Source organism: Perca flavescens, chromosome 13, assembly GCF_004354835.1.
Source record: "Perca flavescens isolate YP-PL-M2 chromosome 13, PFLA_1.0, whole genome shotgun sequence".
In the NCBI taxonomy this organism is placed as follows: Eukaryota; Metazoa; Chordata; class Actinopteri; order Perciformes; family Percidae; genus Perca; species Perca flavescens.
The window spans coordinates 16,600,875-16,627,369 of record NC_041343.1 but is presented as its reverse complement, the minus strand read 5'-3'; the positions used below and the strand labels follow the sequence as shown (position 1 = coordinate 16,627,369).

Sequence of the window (26,495 nt, the reverse complement as noted above, 5' to 3'; positions counted from 1 at the left end):
ATGATATTAAAAATGACACTGGTATTATTGGAAACAATATAATATGGCAAATCCCTAATGTGGGAGAGTATAGTGGTGTAGTGCATGTAGGATTGTGATTATGTGAGCGGTGGTTTTAGTTATTATTAGAGTTACTTACTGCTTTCCCCCTTAGAGCAATAGATTTTTTTCCTCAACAGTCAGAAAGGAGCACAAACTGAGTTAATACAGAGGACAACAAAAGGTAAGTATTCACAATTCCTAGTTAATGGGCTAAAAGATATAAAAAACACCAGTATGGTCTTTTAAAACCTGCTGCCAAATAGCACAAAGCTTTGGAGCAACTAACAGTAAACGTTCTGTTCCTGAATATGCCCGGAAATGAACTTGACCTATAGTTACCAAGCAACACAACTAACACATGCTTGACTTTTTTGTCTCAATGCCTCGTATATACTACAAATCAAACAGTGACACTGACAGAAACATATACAGACATATACATTTTTTAGAGTCTAAGTGTGTGAATAAATGTTATCCAGAAGGTGCGTCTGCACAGTCTTTTATACTTCTCAATGGAAGTGGAATGCTGCCATTCTCATTAACAAGAGGGCAGTCCCTACCATCTTTGTATTCAGAGTTTGGTCTAGAAACCCTTTCCGAGTGAGTGGTACTGAAACAATTGGTGTGCCACTCTAATCTCAACACTGCTGCTGAGCTTTGGACTTGACTGTATTTGGCGGACAGTCTCCCCTTGTGGTGTGTTTCAGCGTGCAATGGCTCTGGTCTCCGTGGCACTTCATGGTTGCCAAAATTTAAAGGAAAGGTCACTTATACTGCAGACACAGTGGGTGAAAAACACCCAGGTGTCTGCAAGAGAAGCTGCCTATGTCATACTGAAGTTACACACCCATTCTGGACAGCACCAGGCTGTGAAGGCTTTCTGTGTGTTGTATTAGCTACATACCATTTCCTTCCTCTGCCACCTTATCAATGTGTTTTTTTTTTCTCTGTCTGGACTGAGTGTACCTAATTCTCCAGTTTCAGCATGCATACTGATTACATGATGTGTGTGTTGACAGACATGCAATGCCGAACTGCACACACTTGTATTTGTTTTAATCTTTAGTCTAATTATTATTTATCCATCTATTTCACATTTGTTATTGTGAATGGCTTTGTAGAGAATTGACGAAGTAGGTCATTCAATTGAACCCCCCCCCCACACACACACACACACACACGGATGAAAGAAAATTTCAATATAAAAGCTGAGGTGATTTATGTCGTGCCCCGCCCTGTTCCATCCAAGCCAAAGTGCTCGGCCCTCAGCTTGGCAACGTGTGTCAGCCTACATTAGGTGGACCAGTGAACAATGGTCTCAGCCAGGAGCAGGTGGTGGTTACTTGAAACTATGAGAGGAGGGTGCGCCTCAGTGGCTGTGTGTGTGTGTACATGTGTGTGTGACAGAAAGAGAGAGACAGGTCTATCTGCCATCTGGAGAACCGGGACAATCCCAGGTGAGGCGGAAACTTGAATGTGCTGTTTCTATCAGTTCACTGACTGGCCTCTCTCCTGGATCCAAACTTTTTTTTTTTTTTAGAAAAGACCTAGTGGTTCCTTGCTATGCCTCTAGTGATGGCACACAGCAATTTTGAGAGCTGTTTTTAGAAGCCATTTTATAATCAAGCTAAATATGCAATCTAAGAGAGAGACCGTGCCCCAGAAATATGACATGAAAGATTAGACATACTGTATGTGATACAGTATGTGATTGCCAAATACATTTATTTACATAAAGCATTTGATAGATCCATAACTATTTCAACTTTTTTAAATCACACTAGTCACATTTTGCCAACATTTTACAAACAACACATTATTCATTTATAAAACCTCTGATTGAGAGCTTCTGATGTCCTTCCTGAGATTATTGATGCCTGACATTAATTTATACATAGTCTACAGTAATTATAGTTCAAAGCTGTTTTGTGAGCTATTCTACTGTATGCTATTCGATTATATTCTCATATATGCTCATTATAGTCATATTCCTCTTCATATGTTCATGTAGCATCACAAAGAAGCAGTTTGTAGCCTCTTCTCTCTGATCTCACAACCAGAAGTCCTCAAATTACTTAACTGGTTTTTCCAAAGGGCTATAGACCACTTCCACCCCCTGTCCCCTACACCTATAATACCCCGCCTTGGCCCATCACATCCTACCTCACCTTTCCACCCCTCTGATTGTCCTCCGCAAGACAATCTTCAAAGCTCAGGCAGTTGTCAACCTTAATACTTCACAGCCCTCTAACCTGGATCATCACTATCAACAGAGCAGCAAGCAATGACACATATAAGTTACCCAGTTCATGTGGAAGGACAGCTCACTCCCAGAAGCATGTTTGCATGCTCTCTCTCTTTCTGTGTTTTGAATGTTGAGCCCATTCTACTTGTACACTGCAAAAAATGATTTGCTTGTCTCTCAGGTTGTACCCTGATGTGGCTGACAATAATATGGTCCGTTTAAGACATTTGAGTTCCTGGAAGCGATTCACATCATACGATTTCACATCATATTGTTCACGCACTATAATCACAGTTAAATAGCTGAAGCATTTTCAAAGTTTTGCAGTGGCTTACAGCAGGTTCCACATAAGACCTTCTACAACTCGTTCATCTTTGCTGCACCTCTTGCTGCTGCAGAGGTTTCACCTTCATAATCCAAACTCTGTTATTTATAATGAAAGTATTTTTTGTGTCTATGTATGACACAACAAGTTTGTAGTGTCTATGTGAAGATGTGTCTTTTATGTTTCTCAGTGCGTTATTTGTTTTGTGTTGTGCAAACAAATAAATAAAAAACAGAATAAATTCACTTCTGCCACTGAGGGGAAACATAAGATATAAGTTAGCCTAATTTATTTATCCTGGGGGAAATTGTTGAAAAGTTAAAAAGGTGCAAATATAAAACATGAATAAATAAGCATTCCCCCCCCAAAAAATGTTAGTTAGTTAAAAGACTTTATAAATATTTATGTCATTATATTGAGCAAGCTTTTACTTTTTTTTTTTTTTAATGGAAAAAGGTTTGTTAACTCATTCAAATGGCCGTTTTCTGTTGAGACTCTTGTATTTATTTATTTAGTACTCAGTGGGTCTTAAAAGCTAGCTGAAATTGATATTTTTTGCAGTGTGTCTCACACGCTTACCCCCCCTCCCCCTGCCTTCCCCTCCCCTATCACTTAGCCCCGGGTCTTCGTGATTGGTTCACCTTTCATGTCCGTCAAAGCTTGTGTGGGCGGGACTCAAACAATCCACTCGTGCTCCCTGCGCTGTGGATTGTGCGCCACAGCAGACCAAGAGCGGGCCAGACGGTAGTGCAGCAACGGCAGCATCTACTCTGTTACCGGAGGACGACTGCTCTCAGTCCCTGAGGTCTACTGCTGTGTTTCAGGGTCCCGTACACTGAGCCTGTACCTTCACGCTGGTGCATCCCTGAAATTGTTTTTTTGAGGAGCGAGAACATTTACGTTTTCAAAAATTAACAGTCTACGGATCGTGAAGTCGGTTGTGTCAACCCCCTTTTCCCTAAGACGCACAAAAGAAGCACTCCCAAGTCTACCTGGATAGCTGACAAAGTCGTCCGGTCCGGTTCGAGGTCCAGTGGGGAGAGACGGTGAGGAGAAGTTAGCGCGGAAGGCAAGAGCAAGACAGAAGGCAGGATGAATCTCAAGAGTCATTTGATTTTCACCCTCTACACTATTTATGGGATTCTTCTGAAAGGTGAGACTGGGACGAGTGGTGTGCGCGTGTTTTGTGTGTGTGCTTTATGTGTTTAGTACGCGTGCATGTTACAGGCCAACAGCGGGGCAGAACGCGCGGTCACACGCGGGTCCTGGCAGGAAGATGCGGGAGCTTTCTCTGAGTGGCTTTCTCATTCTCAAGTGGCCTATTTGTACGTCTGTGCGCGTGTGTACGTGCGTTGAGTGTATGTGCGTATGCAAACGTGCGTGATGTGAGAGAGAGAGAGAGAGAGAGAGAGAGAGAGAGAGAGAGAGAGAGAGAGAGAGAGAGATTGTCCTGTAACATTCGGGATCTCTTGGATGTTAATATTCAGGAATGAGGGGAATCCTTTTCTTAAATGTGTGCTTGGGACACGACCTGCGCAGTGACATAAAAAAAGAGCCCGCTAGGCAGACACACCTCAACATGAAGTAACCAACCCCGCTGTTGTTTTTGACTTGCAGCACTTGGATGAGTCACGGAGACACTGGCAGCGTTTTACGCACCGAGCAGTTTGATGCTGATGATTACGGCAGCTTTAGAGGCTCTCAGTCGTGCATATCATTTTGATTCCAGCATTTTGTTTATTTTCTTCAATGATTTTGACTTATGTTTCTTCTGTGTAGGTGTGGTGACTGTGGCTAGTGCGCACAGGCATCTCCGGTGTGTTGTGTGCCTGCTTGAGGTTTTATAGAAGGCTATTGTCCATTACCTCAAACGACTTGTACCTTACTGTAGGAACAGGTGTACAGGACTGATTGGAATAGCAGGGTTCTCCATTAAATTCTAAAAAGTTTATTTTCCGGTGTGATACTATTAATATTAAGATCTCTCGACACTGTACCACTGCTTTCTGTGCTTACCTTTTACGATGGAAATCAATTTAGCAACGGCTGAACTCAACTAAATGTGAATATTCTGATTTCGAGACTATTTGTGATAATTACACAACAAACAGCTCGCAGTGGTGTTTACATATATTCTTATAGCGACTGTAATCAGGAGGGTAGGGTGACATTGGGGGTCAAGGTCACAGTGAATTGCGGGCGCCTGTTTTTAAGATGGTTCAGTGTCTTTTATAGGCATATGCATTGAAGTAGATCCATAACAGATAGTGAAATAATAATAATAAAAAGCTTTTGCTAAAACAGTGCCACCATATAGGCCTACAACCTGTTTAGCTCTTTTATGCTTATATTTAGAATCTCTATTCTATAAACTGTCTTGAATAGATACTTGTAAGTAACAACAGAGTAGATGATATGGGCCAATAGATTGTGGAAAACACTTCTGTATGATTTATAATACCTATCATTAAAAAAACCATTGTGTTCACATCAGGCTCATTTGAGGATTGCATAGCACACTTTGTTTTCAGCTGTGTGGAGCCATTTTTCATTCAGAATAGTTCTACTTTTAACAAATCTGATATATAGTCGCATGAGTAAATTCCAGTAGAATTTGTCTGTGGTGATTTCTCAATACACTTAGCACAATGTAGAAAACAATTACTGGATGGCAATTAAGGGAATATAACAATATCCACCTTTTATGTAAGAAGTTAAAGAGAGAGCAGTTCTTGAGTTTCTGGACTGTTTCTGGATATGCCACACTGAGCTTTAGTTTTGAGATAAAGTCCACTTTATCCCACTCAAATCATATCAAGATGTATTTAAGGCATTTGATGCCAGATTTATTAACATGAAAGTCTTGACTTTAACCGCTTTTTCCACACAAGTAAATGAGAAATATCAACTGAGTGATCATTTGGGCCCAATTCAATTCCCTTGATCATTTGTTGTTGTCTCTTTGAAGTGTATGTGTGTGCATCAGAGAGAGAGAGAGAGAGAGAGAGAGAGAGAGAGAGAGAGAGAGAGAGAGAGAGAGAGAGAGAGAGAGAGAGAGAGAGAGAGAGAGAGAGAGAGAGAGAGAGAGCAGTCATTCCTTAGTAACGGACATGATTAAGGCCATTCTTGATTTAATGAATTGATATATAATGAGGTACCCCTCCCACCCCGGACACAAACTCTTTGAGCCATTCCCCTCTGGCATGAGGCTGAGGTCCATCAGGACCAAAACCTCACGTCACAAGGACAGCTTTTTCCCCTCCGCCACTAGCCTTATTAACAAGGCCCGGAAACCACCCTGACTCTCTCCACACCCACCTCTGGCTCTACATGCCACTGTACTTAATCTGCTCTTTTTATCTTAATTGTTATTCTTTTTTTATTACATCCTGTGTGTATATTTACACATATATTTATATATTTATACTTAGATTGTCTGTTCTGTTAACCTGTTTGTTTAACTTATATTAGATAATGTGTGACATGCACCTACGACACCATTCTCTAATCTGATATATCTGACAGCTCACACTGAAGCATTTATTGACGTTAAAGGTCCTTTCTTTTCCTCTTAATTCTCCTAAGGGTGACACACTCATTATGAGAGTGTGTGTGTGTGTTTGCATATATTCCTGAAAATGTGTGCCATGTTTGTATAGCTTATGTTTGAAGAGGCCTAAGCAAAGACTTAACCGTGTCGGTAACAGCAGAGTGCATGTTGGGCATTTCATGTCCCCACCACATACCCTCCCATCACTCACTTTCTCTCTCTTCCTCTCTCTCCCTAACCCTGAAGAGGATAATGCTAGGCTGCTTGATTTGAACAGTCATCTCGCGGTGCAATACCTATTATTGTGTAGGTTCCACACAGCAGGCAGGTCAGCCTCCTCCTGAATGAAGTCTATCTTTGCTGAAGCCATATCCGTGCACTCTGTAAATGACAGCTGTTTCAGCCCTCTCTGGCCCGGTGCCAGCTGGCATCAAGAGATCCAGACACACTGAATCTCTGTCACCGACTAGACCTGCGCGGTATATAGTGTGAACGTGTAGTGTTGTGATGGAGGTTGTTGTTTACCAACAGCCCGAGTTGTTAACATATTATCTAGTGTGTCTCATGTGCCACTGCCGGAGCCAGAGAAAACAGCCTGTTATGCAAATGGGACTCTTACGTAAGAGCTCGGGGCTGAGCGGCAGGCGAGGGGAGATAGAGGCAAGAGAGCGACAGAGAAAGAGGGAGATGTTCTAGAATAGAGGAGTTGATGTAAGAGTGATGTGGGAGGAGAGTTGTGGAGGAGGAATGTGCAATCTCCTCAGTTAAAGTGTGTGATATGTGCACTGGTTTTGGATGCCTGTTTATCGCTCTGCCTGCCTGGTAGTCTGTTTTGAACTCTTTAGCCTAAATACAAACCCCCGCTGAGGGATGTGTTTATCCCCGCAGTGAGTCTAAGCTGCTGAAGGCTGACCCACCATCCCTCTGTACTTCCGTCCATTCCTCCCTTGCTTCATCCTCCCATCCTGGTGTGGAGCTTTGTACCACAGCAGCGTGGGAAAGCTTCTGATAACAAGCGGCCTTGTGTGTGTTTGCAGAGCCACTGATTACACGGGAAAAACAAGATGTTCTCCTTTTTTTTGCTCACTTGCACTCACCCTCCCACTTCTGCGTGTTTGCAAATGTGTTCATTTTCATGGACACGCTTTGACGGCTAGAACGTGTGAGGGGCTGTGTACTTTACACTGATGCCATGAAGCTTCAGTGCTGAGAATCCTCAGTAGAGCAGCACTGGCTCAATGTCACACACACACACACACACACACACACACACACACACACACACACACACACACACACACACACACACACACACACACACACACACACACACACACACACACACACACACACACACAGAGCTCCACTGTGGATTCATTGCTGCTCTGCCAAGGGATTTCCCATGATCAAAGCCAGTCTTTTGTTAGTCCAGGTGTTAAAAAAGTTGAAACAGAAAGGAGGAGGAGGCTGGAGGGGAATGTGGTGGGATTCAGAGCTTACAAGCACTTCATGGCAGAGCAGAAATGACACTGCCACCTGTTCCAACTCTGTCTCATATCAGTAAACACTTGGGCAGGTTTTGCTTGCAAATGTACAGCTATGACGAGTTAAATACAGATGCTCTTACAGTGTGTGTAGAAATAAGGATACAAGAGGCAGGCGGCCAGTCATTGTTAAGCTTAATACACATGTAGTTGCAGATGGTAGAGATTCACAAGTAGTAAAAACAGAACCTAGCAAGAAACCATGGGGGAGTGAAAAGTTCCAAGCATTATGCAAACTAGTACAGTACCAGTTGAAAATATGCCTGTTTGGAACAGGCCAATTGCTTGGCCTGTGGTATTGCTGGTTGTAGAATTCTCCAAAACCACTTAATATGCAACTCCACTCTATAGCCTACTACTGACTTACAGTGTAGGCTACTTCTACATTAGAGGAAGACATTGTGCTACTATATTTACCTGACAGAGAATGTGGCAGATCCAGAATTTAGTCAAGAAATATCACAATTAAAATGTGGACTAATCCGACAGTTGCCTCATGGACTCATGGCAGTGCGCTACCCACCTGGCCCGTTATGAGAGCTAATCAGCACCTATCTGCATTCATCAACCACCAGAAACGGAGCGAGTAGCCTACAGAGACATTCTCACATTTAGCTGTTTGTGTGTGTGTGTGTGTGTGTGTGTGTGTGTGTGTGTGTGTGTGTGTGTGTGTGTGTGTGTGTGTGTGTGTGTGTGTGTGTGTGTGTGTGTGTGTGTGTGTGTGTGTGTGTGTGTACGTGCGCGCGCGTGCAGAGAGAGAAAACATAGTGTTGTCTTTTTCGTCAACAATATTGCATGATATCAACACCGTTCAATGACGGCGGCATTGTCTCATTTCTCGTGCGATGTCCATGTAAGCAATCCACTGTTGCTTCGTTAAAGGGGTGATAGAATGATTATATAGGGTATTTCACACTGTTCCTTAAGGTCTCCTAATGGGGTATATAACATTGGTTGGGCTGAAAATGGCCTGGTTGATATTTTATTGGCTCTTATGCATCCCTGTGTTTTGGCTCTATTTGTAACAAGAGTTTTTCTTCCAAATATGGTATGCTCATGAATATTTAGATGAGCTGCGTGCTGATTGGTTGAGCGAATTGCCATACGCACATATTAGATGCGTGGTAGCAGGAAGAGGGGAGGGAGAACAGCGAGCTGCAGGCCCTGGAGCTCTGTCGGGGCAGCGGTGTGTGGTAGTCCAGTCACACAGAAAAGGGTGAGTTTGCGCGGCTATTGAGCACCGGGCCTCCGGCCGAGTTCATTCGAGCTCACAGCAGGCCGGGGTCTGTGACGGAGGACAGGCAGGGCGGCGATGTAGCAACCCAGTCAGCCCCGGCCGCTCAACTCCGACACACAGTCGGACAAAATTTGCAATTAGTCATCTATTTTCGTAAAACGGCCCATATTTGAGCTTTACATAGTTGATTTCTCGCATAAAAAAGTTTCAGAAGTGAATTTTGTAATGGAATAGCAGAGATCTGCGTGACGTAGATTCAGAAAACTACCTGATCTCAGGTCAGTTGTGTAGCCTATGTAAATGTTGGGGTGTGACCGTAATTCTCTTAATACAGCCATGGGCGTGACAAAGGTACAGGTTTTGAAATGCTTACGTAAGCAACTAACTTTGTTGAGATTCGCCCGTTTACAGCGGCAGTTTCAAAATATGAGATTTTCATAGTAAAGGGGTGTCAATAGGATTTTGAGCTTCTATGTATGTCTTATTTACCCACCGAACTGTTGTTATTCAACTATGACAGGGTAAAATTTTGCATTCTATCACCCCTTTAAAGCGAAGAAAAGTTTGGTTGTTAACGTAATATCAGTAATCATGTGATCAAAGCAAAACGGTCAAAGTCAAAGCCGTTGAACATCTCCACGATGCTCTACCGAGCGTCGTCAACATTTTTTAAAAATTGCTGCAGTCAACCTAGGGAAAAGACTGTTAAATACAGAGACCCGGTGCTAATACGGCAACGGTGCCTTAACGACCGTTATCTACCGGACCGAATTGCAATGCGAATTTCGGTGCCTTATTTAGGTGCCACTGAAATGCCTGCGCATCTCTCTGATGCTCCGAAACGGACGTTAGAGGCAACCTAAACATTGCTGCATGGGACGCTAGTTAACACTATGTCCTCACAGTAGCTGCAGAGGTATCATACATAACTTCCAGGTGTCTAGCTCTCACCATTGTGTGGACACACACACACACACACACACACACACACACACACACACACACACACACACACACACACACACACACACATCAGCAGAGCTTTAAAGCAGGCACTAAGTTTATTGAATTCTGCAGTACAGGGCTTTACTGATCCTGGCAAGAATCTCCTGAAAACAGAATACTCTATAGAGTAATTGGCTGTGTGATGACAATGACGTAGCATCACAGGTTGTTGTCACTCACTGCACATTTCAAGCATGCAAATCACAAGATATCTATAATTATGTTGTCAGGCTTTAGTTCAAGAACATTTCACATTTATAGCATAGTAATTCCAATAAATAGTATATTATTTTTGCCAAATTGATAGGCATTGTCTAATAGAATCTTATGTTGGTGATGCTGTGAGCTACTGTATTTAGCTTTATAGTTACAAATGCAGAACATGTCAACGTGCAACGTTGTAGAGAATCAATGCAGGGGAAATGAAGATTTGTATTTTGGCATTAAGGCTGTGTTTATATTTCTTAGGCAGAGTGGTATTTAAAGCCAGCGAGAGAAGGGAGAGATGAAATACAGCCTCCCATGGAGAAATGGGAGAAAACAAGCCCACAGGTGGAATTGGCTGCAACAGCAGTGGCAGCAGACAGCGAGCTTGCACCCTAAATGCACCTCCCAGTAGTTGAAAGAAGTATGCAAGCTCAGCTAACAAATCAGCTGATGGGGCTTTTTCTTAGTTAACGTGTAGCTATTTATGTATACAAGTCAGGATATAAACGAACATGCATTTATTGATGTGAGACTAATGTAATGATAAAATAAAACACCCTTACAGTTGGAAAAGGATGCTGGAGGTTGCATAAGGTGTTCATATTTATAGTCTTGACTGACAAACAAAGGATGTTTGGCTTCTTTTGTTTGAGTCAGACTTCAGCGATCAGATATAATCTACCCATACAAATTACGCACATAAATTAGGAAAGACATAGGCTGTGTTCTTGGGTGTGAGTGCATCAGTCTGTGTGTACGCATACGTGTGTATGTGATGTCTGTATTAGCATTAAATTCCAAAGGATTAGCGAGTGGCTAATCTGAAGCTCCAGTCTTTGACAAGCCATGTGTCACTAATCTCAAACACTCTGGAATAAAGAGACACAAACACAGTCACTTTTTGGATTAAAACTCTCCAAACAGATATTGGTTGTAATCTTCCACTCAAACCAGAAAAAGGTAAAGGAAGGTTTAAACTGAAGAAAAAGAGAATTTTAGAGAGAAGATTACTAAATTATTTACTGTGGTCTTTTTCTCTCTTATACACATATGTGCATACTTGCAAAAAAGGAAACAAGTAGGTTGATTTAACATGCACTTTCATATGAAGCTAATGTTCTCGACAGGTTCCTATATTGTCCTCTTAACAACTCTTAGCCTAGATAATGTTCTTTTTATGTTGCATGCCCTTTCATCTGACAACTTCTTTTCATACAATTCCCAGAGGGCCAGAGTCTGGAGACTTGGTAGTACATGTTACAGTAATCATTTCCTTCAATAGAGATAACAATATGGACAGCCGTGACTCTGCCTAGTCCCTCAACTCTCCAACTCTGATATTGTTTGGGGACTTTGTGTCTGTTCTTGATAGAAATGAATTCAGCCAAAGCAAAGACCCATATTGTGTACAGTAACGTTCTTATACGCAGTGTGTGTGTTTATGTGTACACCATAAACACACAAACTGGCACAAATACTGTACACATGGACACTTATGCACACAAAAACCCAGCAGTGTAAAGACAGTAGTGAATAAACAGCAGCCACATATTTTGTTTTAAGGGACTGCATTTGCTGGAGTAAACACAGGATGAAGCTAAAAAAGTGTGGCATTTTCTGACTTTATTGCTGCTGTTTTTTTATGACCCATATTCAGAGATAACTTTTTTGTCCACACACAAACATTTTCCTGTCAAATCAGGGTTGACAGGAAGGGTAAATGGATTATGCTGAAAAAGGTTGGAAGTAGAGCAAAAGCAGAATGGGGAAGGAAGAGAAAGATACATCTGCTATCTCCAGGCCCTATGATTTGGGGTTTAGATGGGAACATACCAACAAATCTCTTTTCACACTGCAAAAAAAAACATTGTCTATACAGAAAAAGTTCCATTAAAGTGAAAGTCCAGTCAGTACATAAACAGAAAATGAACCTACTGTATATCCACAGAAAATCCCACAGATGTTTCCCCAGTCATGATTCATATTTTTGCAAATCACCACTGCTATTCCATAAAGTAATCCCTAAAATTAGTTACATACCTCTTTAATGACAGTGCTCTTGTCCTCCTGATGGCTATTACACATTTCTAATGGATATTTATACTTGTTAATTTCTCTTTGCAATAATTTTGTTTCAAATTGGTTTCAAAATGCAGCTGCGTTAGCTATAGTACATCTGCACTAGTCTTTTCATGTTTATGCTTAATTTTAACGATATGGTTCTTTAATATCGTGCAAAGCATTGGTAGTGGAGTTGCTTAACTTGTACTTAAACACCAACAATATGGAATTATATCATGATACTAATTGAAAAGCAGGATTTACGGCATCCACAAATGCAGATCTATCTACACACTTGTTTTAGCATCATGGTCTCAAAGGAAGCCTAGAAGTAGCTAAAGCTAATTGAAATATAATTCCCCAAAGACACATGTTCATGTTAATTGACTTTCTGTGTGTGTATGTGTTTGTGTGTGTGTGTGTACGCGTACACTTGAGTGTGTATCCCTGTATGTTTTTGTATTCGTATAATCGCCAGAAGTCAGTTTCTAGTCCCTTGTCTAATCATCAGCTCAAGGGCCCCCCCACATCTTAATTTAGTGTTTGAAAACCATTAGACACTCCTTTGCATGAACACCATTTCTAACCACATCTAATATAGTGAAATTATGCAGTTAGTCTCCACTGATGTTGTCTTAAACTCAAATTGAGCTCCATTCCATTGTGGTTGGTGCACACAATAAATCAAAGCAGTTTTTTACCCCTGTGTTGTTTCAGTTCTTCTATATCAGGCAAATGGTAATGTGCACAACAATAGGGCTTTAGATGGGAGCAAAGGAAGGATTTGTGCAAAGGTTTCTGCGTGTGTTTCCGTGTTAAAATTGAGAACACACGTTTCAAGCCTGTAATTAAAACTACAGGTGTGAAATGTCATCCAATTGAAAAGGTTTCACACCTGTCACCCCTGTTAACAGAAACGACACACACACATACTCACAAAAATATAAACATCAACATAAAAACATGTTTATACTGTACACAATACAATAAAAGCTGACAGACAGTCAAGTACATTTACTGTATACATACATGTACATAGAAACTCTGACACACACATATACTGTATATACATGATTGTGACCTTGCCATTTCATTGCTCCAAATGTCTCTGTTTCTCTCTTTGTGGCTCTGCTGTCATACTGCATGATGTCTTCTGTTCAGTTGTGCTTAATGCTGTCTGTATTATTTTTTACCATATGGATCTCATTTCTAAGTAGAATTCCAAAATCCTTTATTGGTTCTAAGTTTGGAGTTTGGCCGCTTTCTGTGTAAAGATTGCTCCAGGCCTGTTGTAGAGGGGAGGGAAGATGGAGTCAAGTGAGACAATTTATAACAGTTAAAAACCAAATGAACTGAGACCCTTGGCTTGGGTGAGCGAGCGGCAGCATACATAATGCGCCTTAGGGATTTCTTCTCCACACACATTGTGTGTGTGTGTGTGTGTGTGTGTGTGTGTGTGTGTGTGTGTGTGTGTGTGTGTCCAAACTAGCAAATACATAGCACACAGAAATACACAGCACCCTCCACCATCTGTCTCTGTTTGCCACATTGCAAATCCATTATATGCTACACAACATTATTCCCCCCATCGTAAGTGGCACACACCCCTGAGCTTACTTCAACTATCCTACTCAGTGGAACGGTGACAATTTGCCACCGCATACACATCTTTGTCAAAGATGCTGTGGCATGTTTCCAGCTGGATTTAATACATATTTTCATGCTCCATTTGCATTTTTTTGTAAATTGGTGTTAAGCATTGATGCTTTGAGATTTTACAAGCCTGTTTGCTTGTTCCTGCTGCTTCATGTGGGAATTTGTGTGATGTTTTCAATTGGTCCCCGTTGAACTGTCACTGGACTTTAATAATCCTGCACCTCTAGTAATACCGGTATTCATTTTTGCATTTTGGCATACAGATTTAACACACACACACACACACACACACACACACACACACACACACACACACACACACACACACACACACACACACACACACACACACGCACACACACACTGCATGAATCTGGCTATGGTTTGGCTCAGTAGTTTTATAGCTAACTCATCTCCACTTCTAATCAAAAAGCTTCCCCAGCCCTGAACCTCCTGCTGAGGAAACAAAGAAGTTATTATGTTTTTAAATGGTCTCCAATTACGGGTAATTTCACTGCCTATCTTAAAGCTATTTGCTTTTTCTCTCACTTTGTCGGTTGGGTAGAGCAAGCATTGTGCTCTGCAAAAACAACGATTAGACAAGTTAGACATACAGCAGATGCATTCTTTTGGAGAAAAAAAAAGAATGGCCTGCCTTTCTTTGCACTCTCCTCTCTCTCCTCGTCTCTTATCTTTAGAAATGGGAAACACAGTTAACTCATTTCCTCCTTTATCTTCCTCATTAGTGTTTGTCTCACAGTGCACTCAATTACTCAGTCCATCACTCTTTTACCCAAAAGTCAAAAGCCCCACTGGCTGAAGTGAGTCAAAATTCTCATGTAGTAAGAATCCAGTAAGACTCATTAGTGAGTAGCGAGTGATGCCAAAATTGTGCATTAATGTGCTTAAGATAAACACTTTCAATCCATGGCATGTGCACTGCTTGTGTGGATTGAAACAATTTTAGTATAGCCTTGTCAGTTTGCAGCCTGATGCTAAATTTCTTGGCTTACATAACTTTTACACCGCTAGTCAGAGCCATACTGCTGTGGCATTTTACAATTTTAAATGTTAATCTATAGCCCACCTGGGAAGTGCATTTAGCACAGCTGGATTAGTTTTGATGGATTGGATTTCAGTTTAAACTTGTACCCTACGTTTCAGCTCTTGGCAGCAGTCATTTTTTTTCTTTTTTTGATTGTTTGACATTTTAGTAATAGCAGCTTTTTCACTAGAGAATTTGTCAACATTTGTTTTGTTTTTTTAGAAACATGTTATTGCTCCTGGTAGCATGTAACGGCTCATATCATCTGGCGATTTCATATCCAAATAAGAGGAGTAAAAGACCTACAAAGAACTACATGAAACGGAGAATACAGTTGTGGTCAAACAATCAAAATTATAAATTAATGACTGAAACAAGCTTTTTGTATCGCTATTAATGCAGCTGAATGAACCAACTTCCTTTTGAGAATTTTATTTTTTTGATTTTCTTCTATTTAAGAGACACTGAAAGTATTTTGTGACATTTTTGTTTTGAAACTGTGCAACTGTATATTTCTCTTTCTCGCTGCTTCCTTATCTCTCTCTGCAAATTCATGCTATAGATACAATCCCAGACTAGTTTGCCAACATGCTAATGCTGCTGTATGTGTATCCAGTTCAAATGGACCAGCTAATGCTAATCTCTGCTAATCCTCTGAGAAGCACCCTCATATTATCATGCTACTCTGTAGTTGACATGGATACTGGAGGAGAGGGACAGCAAAATGGTGAATGGAGATATCAGCATAGCAAGTATTAAATCATAACAGCTGACACACTCAAATCCTCACACCAGAGGTCACTTTCCAATGCCCCTTTCTCCCGCACATACATACACACACACCCACAGGCACACACATGTGCACACAGAGCTGCAGACACAAGCTATTACTGTAGAAATAGCCCCACAATCTCCTGGCATGGCAGTAATAATGAGACAGTGTTAACCAAAGTTGCACTGAGCTGCTAAATGGTAGCCTACTCTCCAGTGCTGATCCTAAGCCCTTGTCGTAATGCCCTGGTCACCCTATTCCTGACCTTATTAAAAGTGAGCCAGAAAGGAGCCATATCTTTAGACTGTAGTAGTTCCCCAATACAGCTGGTCCTAGCCCAGGCAGTTTGAGACGAGGTCACCTTCACATGTTATAATCCGAGAGACACCTTTCACCCCGATAGGCATTATTATCACGGAACTGAGGTCACGTCAGAGTTACATTTTGAGTTTTGGATGAATCTGATAGCATTTATTAAGAAGATTAAGTAATTGAATTCTAAGAAAAGTGCAGTGTGTAAATAGTAAAAAATATAGGAATAGTATGATTGTGTATATCTAACATTTCCTGTTTGATATGGATTATTTCCATATTCACACACTATCTCAGTGCAAATGATACCCTGCGGTACAGAGAGCAGTGCTCTGTATAATAGTGCACATGGCAGCAAGAAATAATGAAATATGAAATAATAAGAAATCTTCTGTCAATCGTCTTTGGTAAATTTACACCATTTAAACTGCATGCTCATAACCACATGGCAAATATATAGTGATGACAATGCTTTTCTTCTCTGAGATCTTTAATGAAAAGCTGTAGCTTTGATATATTTTCATAACACCAAGGCCTACACTAGCCTTGGTGTCCTATATGTCCCACATAATGCAGCTCTACTCGAATGAAATTGATCAGTAAAAGATAATCATGAAATTGATGAATTGCAGTCTTGCCCTTCTCTCTCGTAAACCCATGGCTCTGTTGGAGTGATGGAATGTGTTAATTCCAGTGCTAATTTCTTGTTTGGGTTCATTATATCTGCAAAGAGATATGGCTGCATATATAGGTCTGTCACTTCCACATACAGAAAATGTGACATTTAAACCTATGACACTTTTCCACTTTAAATTAAGAAAAATCACTGACATTATGGTGCATTATGTCTGTGCACAGTAGTGTAGTCTGAAATATCATTAGCCTATATTAAGAATAAATCAAGAAATACTAGACACTACTGCTGAATGTACTTGTGAAGCAACTAAGTAGACATGTATTTGCTAATTTGTATCAAATTAGGCCTTTTTAAGTATGCCACTATACCAAACAGAAGTACTTCTTGAACTGCTTGCAGTGCTTTCATCCCTTTCCAGCTTGATTAGAAAAAATAATTGCATAATCCCTGAAGTCTCAGCAGTTATCCTGATACCCAGTGGGTATTTGTCATTCAAAAAAACCACCTTTGATAGAAGATATAACCGCAAAGAAAAAGCAGAGAATGCACCAGGGAAGGTGATGGGATGTTTTGAGATGTTATGCGTAGTATATGTTGTGCCCGTGGCTTGGCTGGGATCCTGGCTGACATGTTACTGGCCTCTGCTGTGCCATGCTCTCTTAAAGCCACACTGTGATAAAATGAGATGAGACAGGGATGAGAGTAATAGCAAAACATTGTGTGTGTGTGTGTGTGTGTTTGTTTGTGTGTTTGTGTGTTTGTGTGTCATAAATAGGTTGAGGGTGAGGGGGATAAGATATTTAGAAGGATGTGGGAGTAACTGGATGGATGGGGGAGAATAGAATAATTCCTATGTCACATCTGCTCCTCCACTATATACAGACAGGATTGTGGAGCAGAGACGGATTAACCCAAAGAGAATTTGATAAAAATAAATAAAAATAAATGCAAGACTGAAAAAATAACAGAGCCAAAAAAAGAACAGCATCCATGCATGAGATATTCAGGAAATGATCCTTGACACAGCTTCATTCTTGTGCGCGCAAACACATAAACCAATCTGAATAGTATACGCAAGCATTCATTTGAACCATTTACACTATTATGTATGTAAGCAAAATCACAGAGATAAACAATGGATAGTTATATTTTATAAGGTCCATTTATTTTACTTTTTTAGAAGCATCTCACTGACTGCAATAAAAATAGTTGCTTCATATGTTTTTTTTTTTTCCTTTCTTTTTATGCCTCTCTTTCCACTCTCCACTCTCTCTTTCCTATCTGGATGTTTCATTTCTCTCTTACCCCCGAACACCTCACTCACCACAGTCACCCCAGGCTTTCATCTCAGTAGGGTGCTTCCTTTATGAGAATACTCCAATTGGCAGACAAGCGCCCTTGTCAGACACCATTCATTGCACTTGCATAGATATGAAAAGTGTTTTAACAAGCACCATTGAGTTTTGCGGTGCACCGGTAACTGCATACCAATGACAATACAGATCCTGTGACCAAATTAAAGAGGAAGTGAAGTTTGGAGACAGTTATGTTGATGTCCTTGTCATACATAAAAAAAGTTTCATTGCAGCAGCCCCAAGGTAGTGAGTAGAGCTGGGACAATATTCCTGTTTCCCGATTTGATTCTTTCACGATACATGTGTACTGATTGAATTTGTATTGCGATTTTCAGTTATTGCGATTTTCAGTTATTGCGATTTTCAGTTATTGCGATTCTAGAAGTATTGCGATTCCTTAGTATTGAGTATTTCAAATCAATTCAGTGCAGATTAATAAAACGCATGATTTTACATGGGTTAAAAATGCCAGAATTAGCCCAAAAGGCTATTTTTCATCTGTAGTTCTCTGCCCTCGATGTTAAAAAAAAAAAGTTTTTTAAGTGCCCATATTATGAGGGATTTGGGGTGTTATTTAAAGTAGTTCTATATTGTTGTAGCAGTGTTTTGCCATTGAGAACAAGGTGGCTAACTAGCAGCGCTTAGCTTCTAGCTAGTAGTCCTTACCTAGCTACTGCGCATGTGCGACTCCCAACAAAGATGGGATAGAATTGTGATGCCTCACCTGTAGCTAAAACAGAGAGCTCAACACACAGGGTGAAAAGAGGAACTGCAGCAATGTGCAGTACAAAAAAAATATGGTGTTTTTTGAAAATTAAACCATGTAAACCTATTCTGGTACAACCTCAAATTACAATTATGAACCTGAAAATGAGCATAATATTGGCACTTTTAAAATACAAAAAGAAACAAAAGCAAGACAACATAAGCAAAACAAAACTTAGCGCAGAACATCACAGAAGCAGAAAGATTAACAACAAAACAAAGCACAACACAGAACTTAGCACAAGAAAAGACACAACACAGAAGCAGAAAGATATACTAGAAAGCAGAGCAACAGAGTATAGCGTAAAAAGATTAAAACAGAAACAGCTGTTAAGAACAATAAAAGCAGTAGTAAACTAGGAGGAAACAATAAGTACAATTCATATATATTGACATTGCAAACTAACAGAATACATGCATTATAAATCACAGTCTCCCCTTGTGACTCGAACAGTGTTTGATCTTCTGTTAATGTAGGCAACAAGTGGCGGTGGAGCTAGGTTGTGAGTGACTTTATATACCAAGCATACATTTACATATTTCATTAGGTCTTTACAGCTTAAAAGGTGGTACTTTTTTTTTTAAAATCAAGCAGTGATGGAAGAGCTTTTTTTTTTTTTATCTTAAGTTTTTATGGCTTGTTTGTATAGTGATTTGAGTGGTTTCAGTGTGATGTGGTCGGCCTGGGATCAGCTTGTCAGATACAATAATAACAATACTTCAGATGAGTGAAAATCATAGAATGTAAAAACATTTTGGAAAATATATATATATATATATATATATATACAGTACAGGCCAAAAGTTTGGACACACCTTCTCATTCAATGCGTTTTTCTTTATTTTCATGACTATTTACATTGTAGATTTCATTGAAGGCATCAAAATTATGAAGCGAACACATATGGAATTATGTACTTAACAAAAAGTGTGAAATAACTGAAAACATGTCTTATATTTTAGATTCCTCAAAGTAGCCACCCTTTGCTTTTTTTTGATAGCTCTGCAAACCCTTGGTGTTCTCTCAATGAGCTTCATGAGGTAGTCACCTGAAATGGTTTTCACTTCACAGGTGTGCTTTGTCAGGGTTAATTAATGGAATTTTTCCTTTATTAATAAAAAAGCAAAGGGTGGCTACTTTGAAGAATCTAAAATATAAGACATGTTTTCAGTTATTTCACACTTTTTTGTTAAGTACACATAGTTCCATATGTGTTCATTCATAGTTTTGATGCCTTCAGTGAGAATCTAAAATCTAAATAGTCATGAAAATAAAAAGGAAACGCATTGAATGAGAAGGTGTGTCCATATATATATATATATATATATATATATATATATATATATATATATATATATATATATATATATATATATATATATATATATATATAATATTTAGTGCCAAATACAAAGTGTGGAACAGAATATTTTTGTAAGTTATGCAATGCTAGCAGACTGGGGGTGACGTGATAGTGAAATTTGCCTCCCTGCTTGCCCAGTCAAATTGACTACTTCAATGGTCCTTTTCCTTTTGTTGTTATAATGTCCCCTTTGTTCTTGATCCCAAGTATTTTTTACACTGACTGTAACAAATATGCAGCCCAGAGAACCTGTGAGGCTCTAGACATAATTTTTAAATTTGAAAATATATAAAATATTCTATTGATCTGGCTTTTAACCTGTAACAAAGGCTATATACAGTACTGTGCAAGTGATTTTTTTTGAATATATGTTGAGTCAATAATTCTTCACCATTCGTGTCATGGTGCATACCGACAATTCTAATCCCAGTAAGATACCAGCATGAATTTATGAAAACGTTGAAGCAGTCATATTCATAGCAAGTCTTCAAAATATCAAATAGGGTGTAAATGTCTGTCATATCATTATGCTTCTCCTGTTTTGGCTTTTTGTGCTGGTCAATGGAATTCAGGAAAGTCTATCCCTACAGTAGCTTGATCTTCTGCATTCAGCTACAGCAGAGAAATGAGGTGGGAGGTGATCATAAATGAGGTGATATCATCATAACTGAGGCTTCTACATCCAATGTACAATGGTCTAAACCACAAGGATACTGTCTCTGAAAATATATAAAGTGCCTGCTTTATAGACCATGACATATAATTTCCTCTCTTCAGAACAATACGTACAGTGCTCTGTTTCCATCAGAATGCACCCAGGCTGTACGGATAAATCTGTTAAACCAGCAAGCTATGTTCTTTTCGTTTCATTCTGTGTCCTTCTCTCTATCTCTGGATGAAGTGAGACTTCAGCTTGATATTGGTGCTTTGGCAATTCAGCTGTACAAAGGTTATGTGCATTCAAAGGACAGTTATTTTTGCAGTCGTTCAGAGATCATGTCTGAACTGAGCTTGTGTGTGTCTTGTCCTGTATAATTAGTTTAGTGTATAGCATAATAATTATCCTAATGGTGTCTTCCATAGTGGTGAAAGAAATGTGGAAGTTACTGTTAGGTTCCTGTAATGAAAGGGTTAATTGATTGGACTTGGAAGAGGATTTCCTTAGGAACTTGTTGAATGTGACTCGGAGTTGTATGCCAATCTCTGGGTTGCCATTTGTTGAATGCAGGAGATGGGGAGCAACACATTACTGACATCTGGGCACAGCAGCAAGTAGGGTTGGGCATCGAGAACCGATTCCTACTTGGAATCGTTTCAAAAAATTATGATTCCATCAGAATTGTTTCTTTATTGGAATCGTTTGGAGGATTTGGTTTCAAATTTAAACATCAAAATTTAACATGCGCAAGTTTTGGTTTCTGTAGTGGCCAGGCTCTAATTGCAGCCTTGGAGCACAGTAAGCGGCGTTCTATTGTGCTTTATTTTACATTGAAAAAGCCCTGTAAAACTGCAAACAACCATTGAATCAAAATAAAACTTTCCTCTTATTTGTGAAATAAGCATGTGGCCCGTTTCAACTCCACCACTCAAAGAATTGTAATCGAGAATCGATAAGAACCGGAATCGAAAGGAAGAATTGGAATTGGAATCAGAATCATTAATATCCAAACGATGCCCAACGCTAGCAGCAGGATGGTTGGTTAAGAGCAGGTGTGGGGAATAAACAGTTGAAACACCAAAAGGCAGCTGACAGTGTGGAAAAAACATGAATACAGGCTTTGTGGTAGAACTTTTGCTCACCTCGATTTGTCCCATAATGAAAATCTATTTATCAATAAAATTGGATTTAATGGAAATAAAATGCCACTTTATAGAGAAAAGATGTCTATGCATTTAATTTAAAAGACAGAAAAGGCTGTTTATTCAGTCAATAAAATGTCTATACTTAAGCACAACATCTGTTGGTTGTTGTAATACAGTATAATACTGATGACAGTGAATGCTGCTAAATATAGAGAAACAAAAACATAGCACAATTAGGACTGGCTGGGTGTTGAATGGCATTGCTGGCTAAGTACCAATTAAACGTTGACATACTGTATGGCCAAAAACATACATTTACAAGTTTGTCCTGATTTGCCAGACATTTCAAAAAGTGCTTTGTTTATATTTCTCCAAATAAGTATTGGAAAAAGGTTTTTTTGGTATTCGTACCAAAAGTCAGTCGTTTTGGCTTTTGACTGTTATAGAAAACTTTAAAGGAGACATATCATGCTCATTTTCAGGTTCATTCTGGTTTCTACTAGAACATGCATGCTTTAATGTTCAACATAATGTTATAATATTCATGCTGCCACAGGTGACACAGACACATGAGACTGCATAAAAGTTTCACGACAGACAATCATGTACATATTGTAAGCTACTGAACAGCTACAAGGAATCTCAAATCCGTCTGACTTTGCTGTGTGTGTGTGTGTGTGTGTGTGTGTGTGTGTGTGTGTGTGTGTGTGTGTGTGTGTGTGTGTGTGTGTGTGTGTGTGTGTGTGTGTTGGTGTATGTGGTTTACACGGACAACACGCCAGACATTTCACCTGGGCTCCACGGACCTAAGGGTAATACGGGGACTATGCCAAAGTCCTCATAAATCAAAGAGCGGAATTGCATTCTGTAGTGTCTAAACTACATAAATTCTCTTTTTCTTTGAAAGTCCTCATTTACCACTTGACCTGATTTTGAGTGTATCCCAGTGTATCAGAACAGCGACGCCACTGCTGGGTTTTATATTGCAGTTTCATACACATTTCTGATACACACGGTGCATTTTGGCGGGCTGTCTTGTGATTGGCTGGTTTACGCGCGTGGGCGGGGCCAAACGGAGGTCGACTGGAAGCTCCGCCCAGACATGCCCGGAGCATGGCCCAGAGACGCTTTTTGTTTAAAACTTAAATGGACCACACCTGGGAAGCGGCATCTAGACGTCATGGACTTACTAGAGGATTAAATACATACAGGTAATGTTTATATTGTAAATAGATATTATAGATATTACTGTGAAATGTATAGCTATATTTACAAGCATGTGCAATGTTAGCTGAGCTAGCTTAATTGGCTATCAACATGTGCTGCCTCATTAAGCCTCAGGCTAAAGCTGTGGAGGACAGCAGGTAGAGATGAGGACAGAAGCAACATTGCCAGCAGGTCAAATTTGGTAGTTTTGTTTTTAAAATGAAAGCTAGCTAGGTTAAGTTGAGCTGTGGTTACGGCATGGCTTAACAAGCAGGACGAGCCACATGCCCTGCCTGTTAAGCCTCGCTTAGCATTTACGTGAAGTGGATGTCTGCAGAGGACAGGAGAGGAGGACTAGAAAGCAGCTAGTTGGCAGCTCGTTTTTTTTTTGGAACTGGAACAAAAAGAACTAAGAGGATGTACTGATATCATCTTTGGTTTTCCTATTCTGTAAGTACTAAGTTGATTAACAAGTTTATGTAACTGTCTGTCTGTATCCACCTGTAGCTTTTTGTAATTGCTGAGGTCTGGACCTGGAAGCCTTAACTTTTACCACAGACATTGTGTTTGTTTTAGAGAATCTTATATTTTCTTAGTAGCCCAACATTATTTTGTTTAAATATGAAGTTGCAGTGACACAGGAAGGCTGGAAGATTTATCATTAATAGGAGTACTTTCAGGCCATTTAATAAATGTAATGTGTTTATGATGTTTTGTTAGTGTACTAAACCTGTAAGATAAATTAATTGGTACCCATAGTAACCAACCACAATGATCAATATACAAAACATGAGGGAAAACAGACCTGACAGGTATCTGGTGCAGTGTGTTATTTCAAAGAACTGTTCATTTAGTTAGCTGAGGACAGAGGCAGTAGTATAAAGCACCATGGTTTCTATAGCAAACAGCACCTGTTTACTGAGCCTCCTGCAAATGTCTGGGTTTAGACTACTTTCCAAATATATGACTATGTTGAATCTAGTAAACTTGTAGAGGGATGGACTGCCTTTTCTCTTGTAGTTTTACATACTTTTGACCATTCTTTGACCAGTCAGGTGCATGTTAATTTGAATAATTCTAAAACCGATCTAATGCCAGAAGCATCACAGTGATAACATTTCATGCCCTGGTTCTTTTTAATGTCATAATAATCTGTAATTCATATTGACCAAAGAAACCAAATTTAAAGGACTTTGAACCCAAAAACACAATGTGAATCCCATTACTGTCACATGAAGAAAGAGAAAATGTAGAGCGATGATATAAAGAGAAGAGAAATCAGACAGACTGTATCAATTTAAGATTTTATCTTTGAAAAGAACACAGCTGCTGTTAGTTAAAACATTTTTTCTTGCTACCTGTCTGTTATTTTTGGATGGTAACACTGAGCAACATGGTCTATGAAGCCTACTAGAGATTCGCTTCGATTTGTTTTTGATTAGAGAAATTACCTTGTGTGGTCAGTGACTTTCTACACCATCAGAAAACAAAATCAGTTGGAGGCAGGATGAAGTTTAGTCTGAATGTGGTCAAGCACAGCTGGAGATTAAAGCAACTGTCACCCTTCTCCTGTTATCTATTACAGACCCCACCAGCCTGTTATTTTGTGAGAAAGATGTTACACTTTTTTTATGTATTCTTAAAATAATCAATAAAATATGTGTGGTGCAGTTATGAGCACATCATTTGGCTTCTGTCCAGATGTGGCTTGTACATTACTAATTTATCCAGAGTTTTGTTTTCTGATCATGCTTGTCCCAGTGAACATTGTAATCCTGACAATCACTTTTGGTAATTTAGGCTGTGGCACCTGTAAACAGTAAACATGCAGCGGCGAGACGCATTAATCCAAAGGATGATGCAAGATTTTATGTTACTGCTGAAAGTGACAAAGTGGGACTTGACATCAAGTACATCAATGTTGTAAAAGGTAAGTTGAATCTTCTGACTGTTTAATCATGATTCAACTTTAATACATATCACTTTTTGCCACTTATTTGTTGTTTTGTCTTTGATGAATTAGGTCAGAGATCTTCACCTCTGTTCCATTTGAAAAGGGAGACTTTCTATTGGAATACAGAGGTGATCTAATAAGCAAGCAAGAATGTGAGAGGAGACGGAGCATTTACCATGACCTCCTCAAAGTGTTTATGTTCGAAGTTCCATTTTAATGGAAAACTGTGGTGGTAATGTGATATATGTCACTGATTAATCTTATCAGAATTATATGACTTTTTCTTTTCTCACATTAGGTTCATTTACATTGCATTAGTAAAAACGGATTGTTTTGAAAATATTACTTGTGTTTTTGTAGTGTTGATGCAGCAACAGAGAATGGGTCACTTGGCAGACTTGTAAATGACGATTATAATGAACCCTAATGCCAAGATGAAGTACCTCACTGTGCAAGGGAAGCCCCATCTCTGTTTGTTTGCAGTTCGAGACATAAGTCCAGGAGAGGAGATCACCTATAATTATGGTGACTCAGACTGGCTGGAGATGCAAGGTGGTCAAATTTGACATTTTGAAATTGATAGTTCTCATATAAGAAAATGCTTTAACCATAGAACATTTCACATACCAAAATACTGTACATTTTCCATCTAGCTCCAGGTAGAACATGATTTTTATAGCTTTTGTTAGCAGTTTGTTAGCACCATCAGTCCCCATACCACCTACCCAGCACACCATAGCAAAGATGATACTGACCATTACAGACTGGTAGAATAAAAACAATGAAGTCATCAAATGCTGTGTTCATCAGATTATAGTTTTCTATAGTCCACGGTCTAAAATATGTTTTTTTTTTTTTTCTTTTTACAGGCCCTTGATGATGAATGGCTCCAAAGATTTGTGGTGCCACAAATCCCCCATCCTCAATTGATGAGCCTGAAGAGGTATGTCTTCTTTTTTTTTTTTTATTCAGATGTCAAATATCCTCTCTAGTAGTACGTTCCCAGGACTTTCTCTTTATTGTCCTTTTTGTCTCTGTTTCATCTTCTACAGCTGACCACTGAGAGCAAGTGCATCCATACAGCTGTCAGCCACCCAAATCAGACCAGTCCAGAGCTCGCCCACTCACCAAGGTTGGAGAGGTAAATTAAATCTCATGTACAACTTAGTGAAGTTATTTGTGGCAAAATGTTAAATCTACCAACCTATTTCAATGTGTGTGTGTGTGTGTGTGTGTGCAGTCGCCTGAGTAGAACATGCTTTATGTGGACAATGAAATGGAAGGACATTGTCTAAACACGCTTGTTCAAGCTTCAGTCAGTATAATATCTTAGTGTATGTGTATCAAACGGTGAACCCCACCCAAATATGACTTGGGAGGACCATAAAGTTTAGAGGGTCCTGTCACCAG

At 39.6% G+C, this 26,495-nt stretch overlaps 1 protein-coding gene across 2 annotated transcripts in view; it reads left to right on the top strand.

The window, feature by feature from the left end:
• The first annotated feature begins 3,328 nt into the window (after positions 1 to 3,328).
• cadm2a (cell adhesion molecule 2a) overlaps positions 3,329 to 26,495 on the top strand; it is a 234,078-nt gene continuing 210,911 nt past the window's right edge. For both annotated transcript variants that reach the window (XM_028595315.1, XM_028595314.1), the window contains exon 1: positions 3,329 to 3,765. In XM_028595315.1, coding sequence (XP_028451116.1) covers positions 3,705 to 3,765 — 61 coding nt within the window. In that variant the 5' untranslated portion in view covers positions 3,329 to 3,704. The remainder of the gene's footprint in view (positions 3,766 to 26,495) is intronic.